The sequence below is a fragment of the Saccostrea cucullata genome, unplaced genomic scaffold, assembly GCF_032062105.1.
Source record: "Saccostrea cucullata isolate Sc308-1 unplaced genomic scaffold, CSIRO_AGI_Scuc_v1 ctg3233, whole genome shotgun sequence".
In the NCBI taxonomy this organism is placed as follows: Eukaryota; Metazoa; Mollusca; class Bivalvia; order Ostreida; family Ostreidae; genus Saccostrea; species Saccostrea cuccullata.
In genome coordinates, this window is record NW_026929916.1 from 73,824 (window position 1) to 81,762 (window position 7,939).

General features: G+C 33.7%; 1 protein-coding gene across 1 annotated transcript; it reads right to left on the reverse strand.

Annotated features, from left to right (window-relative positions):
- Positions 1–5,967: 5,967 nt before the first annotated feature.
- LOC134282462 (uncharacterized) lies at positions 5,968–7,939 on the reverse strand. The gene is made up of 4 exons (XM_062764871.1): positions 7,051–7,939; positions 6,707–6,823; positions 6,507–6,609; positions 5,968–6,418 (listed from the first exon to the last, which is right to left on the reverse strand). The coding sequence occupies exons 1-4, from the start codon at positions 7,925–7,927 to the stop codon at positions 5,968–5,970; spliced, it is 1,548 nt and encodes a 515-aa protein (XP_062620855.1). The 5' UTR covers positions 7,928–7,939.

A 7,939-nucleotide genomic window follows, 5' to 3' on the forward strand; every position in this document is an offset into this window, starting at 1 on the left:
CATATAATGATTTTATCCACCTCTTAGTTTAAAATACACAATTTTGTTCTCAATATTGATTTTTGTCCCAGATCTAATTGATTTGAAAGAGCAGTGACTATTTCAGCTTGGCATCCTCAGTGCATTTAATATTTAAAAGGCTTGTTGTTTGCCCAAATTTTTGTTCTTCACCTTTTGCAGATATAATGACTGTTATTGTGTGTAAACCTGTCCATCTATATACGAGGGACGTTCAAAAAATAATGTCATCGGGGCTCGGAAAGAAGCAAAAGACGCTTTTGAATGATCAAGTCTTCATGATTTTACTTATTAATCTCTTTTGATTAAAATAGATGTCCGTTAAAGTTTTTATTTAATTTCTGATTGTATTTAGAACACATTTTTGGGTATGACCCTTAGTAAAATTCAATCCTCTATCTATGATTGACGTTGTATTAAAATGAACAACTCCAAAAACTTTAAAAAATATATATTTCCTCTACGCTTATTAGCTTATTGCTTCTGCACTTTACCAAACCCCCCTTTTCCGGCAGCTGTTGCAGAAATAAAAAAAACAATGTATTTTTTCTGCATTACCTTCTACGTTCATTTCCGTACTAACAACCAAAGAAATACATTTCATTATTTATATTTATATCCGTATAAATAATTATTTAAAGTAATATCAAAAGGATTGATTATTGTATTATTGATATGTAGGTAAGTGTATGTTTCATAGATGGAACAGCCACTGATCAAGAAATCTGTACAGGTGATATGACTAGTGCTGTTCATGAACTTACTGAATAATGGCAATAGTTTTCTTAAGAAATAAAGGAGAAATTATTCACTTAATCCATATTATAGTTATCTGAATCTTCTTATGCACAGGATTTGCGAACGACTCATTTTTCAGTCAGTGTATCATTTATTTTTCAAAAACATAGAAGTGATATTTTTAGAGCATTTTTTTCATAGGTCCTGCTATATATGCATCTGTTAAATCAGTATTAGATAAAAATCCAGTTTATTTGTAAAGGTTTAACATTTCTGAAATAATTACTATTAATTAGTGCGTTTCTGATTGACTGGCATGTTTTGTTTATCGCCTACCACTTTTACCTTGCAAAAAAGCAGACTCCATGCTTCAGACGGATCTATAATTTAAAATAGGAGGTAATTCCCTTATGAGTATGAGAGAAAACGATACATTTCCCTCATACTCAGTATACGAAATCGTACTTAATTCTCTCGATCTTCCTTACAATGTCCATACGCCTTACCTTCATATAATGATTTTATTCACCTCTTAGTTTATGATACACAATTTTGTTCTCAATATTGATTTTTGTCCCAGATCTAATTGATTTGAAAGAGCAGTGACTATTTCAGCTTGGCATCCTCAGTGGATTTAATATTTAAACAGGTCGAGACCACTACCTTATATGGAAGGGAATTTTCAACACGTGACGATGTCTTCGTCACGCCCGTTCTCCAATCAAGTGAAAGATTCCCAAAGCATAACAGTCTACCACGTGTTTACGATTCAATGGCTACACATGGTTTTTCGCAGGTTTACTGCACAAAATTTAACTCGTCACCGGAAAAATTATAAAGCTTCTTTATAACTTTATTAGACCGAAATTGAAAGATTATATTCTGAAGACACTGCTCCATGCTCACATTTAATATTGGAGTTGTTTTAGTTGATTAACAGTTGCTTCGAATATCGTTCAAACGCTTTGACTTTTGCATATACATAAAATACTTTCTGATAATATTGAGGGGTTAAATAATAATTGCACACTTTTTCCTGCTGTCTAAAAACAAGGACCTATAGACTACCTGCGAAAGCTATGTACACATATACATGTATCACGTGAAAAAAAAAACTCAATGATTTATCGACACGATAGCACTTATACGTCTCTTGGTACAATGGTATACTAGGCTGATGTATTATGAGTTGATATAAGGCTTCATAAAGCAAAATTTGTAAATGTGAGCATAAAAATGAAAGATTAAACATCATTTTAAATATTTCTTTCAAAAATTTTAAAAAAGAATTGAAAATAAGTTTCCAAGGGACAATTCAAGTTGCCTTTAATTTTCAACACAGCTAGGTACTTGTAGTAGCCCACAATGCATTGCGGCTCATTCATCAGTAGGTAAAGTAAACATATTAGCTAATTTACATGCAAATTTATTCTGACGTCAGAAAATCTAGTGGTCTCGACCTGTTAAAAGGCTTGCTGTTTGCCCAAATTTTTGTTCTTCGCCTTTTGCAGGTATAATGACTGTTATTGTTTGTAAACCTGTCCATCCATGTACGAGGGAAGTTCAAAAAGTAATGTCATCGGGGCTTGGAAAGAAGCAAAAGACGCTTTTGAATGATCAAGTCTTCATGATTTTACTTACGAGGGCCGTTCAAAAATTACGCAGACTTGTTGCACAGAAGAAATATTTGACGACTTAATCGGGCAAAATTTCACAAATAATATAAAAGAATCTTTACTCATATGGTCTTCAAAATTTCATATCAAAATGTTGTAAGTTGGTATTAATTTTGAGTGATTTTTCAGGACATACCATTAAGTCACGGCACAGCAAAATCTTCGACGTCACAAGCATTATAAAAATATGTGATTGAGCTTTCATTTTCTCAAAATTTTCCTTTGAGTACCTGTATAGTTTGAGTTACCTTATCTACTCAACATCAAAACACATTTTCTTGTCAAGCTTAAAATCTATTTAACAAATAAAGAATATTCCTTTTTTTGTTTTAAAACCTAAAACTACTTATGAGATATAGTGTGATATTGGTGACTCTCAATCACGTTCTTTACAGTCCGAATAAAGTTAACTTTTCGTCTATAATCTTCTTCCCGTCCTCCCGTATAGCCTTAAGCTTTTTACAGAGGTCTGTCTAAAATTTCAATTTGCTTAATGTGGGCGAATGTCACGAGTAGCCTATTTTACTACATGTTTTATTATGCATATTTTGGATCTATGTTGCCGATATCTCGAGCATTACACATATTTTAACAAAAGTGTTGTGCGCCGTCAATTCAGGAGACGCCATTTTCACAGTCGTTTTCATGGGAATTGCATCAGAGAAAAAACACTATATAATTTCTGTTAGTACTTCAAATATTACGTCCGAAATCTAAATACATAATAATAATAGAACAATTTAAAGGTACATTTGAGAAATATCGCGAATTTTAGAAAATCAATGAGTACAATTTTTGAATCCGCATGCTTTTGCTTCAATTTTTTTGTCGTGCACCGACTACCTCTCCATCAACGATATCAACATACCGATAATTTTAGTAGATTTTTTTTAAAATACAGAGATTTTGCCCAAAATTTATTGGAATCTTTAAGATACATATTTCTGTGAAATTTTTTTAACAATATGACGTCTGTAAGAGTAAATAATAGCACAGTCCGCGTAATTTTTGAACGGCCATCGTATTAATCTCTTTTGATTAAAATGGATGTCAGTTAAAGTTTTTATTTAATTTCTGATTGTATATAGAACACATTTTTGGGTATGACCCTTAGTATACTGAAAAATAGTAGATCCAATGATTTCCTGGACTTGTTTTTTTTCTTTCTGAAAGTAGGTTTTTCAAATTTGGAAATAGAAACAAGTCAAATGGTAAAAGATCTAGCGAATATTGTTAATGTGAAAAAATATTAACTTTCTTTTTATGCCGAAAACTCCTTTACTCTTCAGGGGTGCAGGGTTTTGACGCTGTCATAAAGAAATTTAATTTAGTAGATTCCTGATTCTAGGTCCTCCTTCTAATTATTCTTTCGATTTTTTTGCAAAAAGATTGCTTTCTAGACTCCTCCAAAAATTAAACTGTCTCCCCGAATACGAAATTGAACAACAGTTCCACTAATATTTAAGAAAATTGCATATAGATGTGTCTTTGTGTTCTTGCATACCTTTGCCCTTGTCGGACCATTGCTGTTTTTATCAAGTACATCTTATGGTTAATTTTGTATTGAGTGTTTTAAAATATATAATTTTTTTATCATTGAAATCCACTTGCTTAATTGTCTATAAAACAGACATCGGTTGATGTAAATGTCACAAATTTCAGTGAAAATTTCTTTGGGATTTTAACACGTTTTACAGCAGCTTTAATGAAGCTTTTATTTTCACTCTAGTATACTGAATCTTTATTCATTTATAATGTAGTGTCTCGAATAGCCCTTGTTTCCCAGCTTCTCACAATGAAACTATGTGATGAAATGTGGTCACATTAACTGTTATCAATTCATTAAATATTCAATAATGAGAGAAAATCTAGCTTAATGTCATATGATTTCTATCTTGTATGTCATCTAACTAATGACATTATTTATTGAACGTCCCTCGTATGTCTTTTACACATAGACAATATATTCGTTATCCATATCTTCTCTTACACCACTGAATGCAATACGTGGAAACTTTCACATACAAAAAAATGTATTTCATATTTAAAGTTTTATCTGACAGATCCAGAGTTTTCCACAGCAAGTATAGAACGTATAGAAAGTATAGTTCTTTCTGTAAAATAGGAGTTCCCTTAACTTATTTGCAATTCTTCCTTCACCACGAAAGAAAATTTGATGATGACATCAGCATAGGAACCAGAGGGCACACCCCCTTCCGATGATTTTTCTGATATATATAATATACCCCCCCCCCCTAAAAAAAACCGTATATACTACAGAAAACATGCAGGGATACTATGGAAATTATTGCTACTACACATGTGACTCCTAGATTAAAATGTCTGATGACCCTTTTTTGATTGTCAAGGATGTTTTGGTAGTTTTTAGTGCTAGAACTTGCCTCCACACTGAAATGGTTTCTTATAGATGATGTACAGGGAGAGTATTACAATGTCTCAATGAGGACCTCAGTTAACGATCTGATTAAATGACATTTGAGCATTACCACAGCAGAACAGGGACTTTGCTAATATACCAGTGAAAGTTGGCATAATATTTTGTGAAGTCAATGATTTGGTTTTACTGTATAACGTAGTATACGATATAACTGATAATGCCAATAATAAAAGTTTCGAAACAGTGTTTTACCCAAGATTTAATTTCCTGAACTTTCATGTTTTTTTCCTTATGTTATAAATTTAAATTTAACACAACATAATTATACAAGAAACGTACTCCAGCATCATTTCTGGTTGATACAAGAGGTCTACAGGTCCACTGTTATCTCTATATATTTTGTATACCTTCTACTTAATTTTCATGTTTTTTTTTCCGTTTAAATCAAAGTTTCCCTTCTAGAACCTATAATTTAATTAACTATAATATGATTGGCCCCATGACAAAAGGTCCTTATGGCATTTTTTTCACATTTTCAGATTATTGTTGATTTAAGTAGATACAAGTCAGATGATTAATAATATGAAGTTTCATTGTGATCTGTCAACCATAAATACTTTTATTTTTCATTTAAAGTAATGAGTTTTTGCTAATGACGTTGATCTTCAGCAACGTAATGCTTCAACGTCATGAACGTCATTATGAATCTTTGCAAATAACTCTGTTTATCTAATATTTCATAAAAACTAATTCTTCTTTGATACTACATGTATTTTTTTAAATTATCATCTTTATTTCTTCATTTAAAATATTAATCTAATTTAGTAAAGAATACTTAATATATGTACTACGTCATTTCATGTTACTCATCATCAAAGTAATAAGGGAACTCAACGTTTCTGGGTGGGTAGTAAATTTTATCTTTAAACTATTGCTATGCATACCATTGAAAAATTCATTAGAAATAATATAACAGTGAATTTGTGATAATTTACAAATATATCTTTATAAAGAAAATTTTATCACTATGGGCATCTTAACTTATTGAAAATATAACTGTATTAAAACAACAAAACTTAATTTATAACCTAAAACCAATAACAATACATTCATTGTGTGGTTGTGTCCGGGATATATCTACTCCTCCGCGGGAGTGGGACACAACTCCTCCTGGTGGGCTGGTCGGACGTATGGACGCACAGTCCTATATAGGTACTGCTGTCTTTCCTTGGAAAGACCAGGAGGGACAATCACTTCTGGAAGTGTCGTGGCATCGAATTCTGGTGCTCCTCTCTTTCTTATGGACACTAACTTTTCCTCGCTGTCGACGCGCTCTCTAACGGACACACTCCAGGGATTCTCTGCGCTGAATCTGAAGTGGTGGTACTGCCTAATGCCTCTTAATGCAGTGAAGTGGGAGGATAAAAACACTTTCCAACTTCTCCACTGCCAAGTACCGGTCTGGAATAACACTGCTTCGTTTGATACGGCAGACTTATTAATTAACGTTTGGAACTGGCCCAAAGAATCGACATCTGAACGCCGGTACAACTTCCGAATGTGGGCAAAGCCACTATCTACAAGACACCTAAAAAAATTAAAGTATATAACATGTAATAATTTTTTTTTTACTTTAAAGATGACAATAGCTTTAACAACTGAGAAATATTGTATACCTTGTGTGTCCAGGAATTTGCATCGAGTATTCGATTTCTTCGTGTCGACCGGTCATCACACGCCAACACAAGTATGCCAAGACGTATTGGTTTTTATTCTGTCCTATTGTGCAAAAAATCAAGATTTTTTTTAACACATACACAAGGCATGTACAACTAAATCATAACATATAAGCATTGATACTTTAATGATAACAGACCTGAGCAATTGTCCGCATGAAGAGAGCATTTTCTTTCCCCAAATCCGTTTTCTGTGAGTGCATGGTCCAGCATGCTTATAACAGCATCTGGTCCATTTGTCAATGTCCCATCTTGTCCTTAAAATAAAATTTTATCATGAATTGCAAATACATATATGCATAAAAGTCGTAATAGTTTTTATAGTGTTTTTATACATATATAAATATTTATTATATTTAAGGGAGGGTGTGTATTTTTGTGTGTGTGTGTGTCTGTGTGTGTGTGTGTGTGAGAGAGAGAGAGAGAGAGAGAGAGAGAGAGAGAGAGAGAGAGAGAGAGAGAAGATTTTACAGTGGAAACCTACCTATAGTTTGATCTTCGTCAATCACATAATTGATTTGTCTGGACACACCATCTATCCGTACTCCAAAGACCTGCACTCTTCGCAGCTGTATAAAGTAAGTGGGTCCCATTTGACGGGAGTGGTGAGGTAATTGAAAATGTTGTGCGAAGTCAAACGTATAGTGCACATTGGTCAGCTCAGCTCCCTCCCAGGTTGACATTTCTTCTATCGACTTCTCCACACAGTTTCTGTAATGAGTTCTTTCTGTCTTTGCATCTTCCAAATGTTTTTTAAACTTTTCAGTGGAAGCCAGCTTTTCTTCCTCAGTCACTGCATCAATAATCTCTTTTCTGAGGCACTCGCACCTTTGGCAGACGTCATCTCGAGGCCGGCTAATTTTAATATTTGGGATGCAGTTTTGCCACGCCTCTGTAAAAGACGATAATTTCAGAGCACGAACATCTGTACCTTCACAAGAGGCTAGGTAACGCTCGTGAATACCTTTCTTTGTATCTGATGACGGTAAGAAGATAGGTGGGATTCCGTCGCTTCCTCTTGGAGCCTCCGGTTGGGGCATTCCTACCTCTGCAGCATAATTGATGATAAAAGTAATGGCATTTTGAACATCCTCATATTTTAGGGCATGGGTGGGTTTTTTCCCGGTATTTCCATGTTCTCGGGGAACTGCTCCGTTGTCATTTAAATGCCTACTAATATTTTTCACTACTTTTTCAGATGTGTCATTGATGGTCATGAATGCTGTTCTACAGATTCCCTGTCCTTGAAATGTATACTCGTAACTTAGCCTTTTACGTTCTTTGCGTTTCGATGTGATTTTCTTACTCCCAATTTGTTTGATCGACCCCATTATAAACATTTCTTTCTCGTCTTTCGTCATTTCACGTAGTCT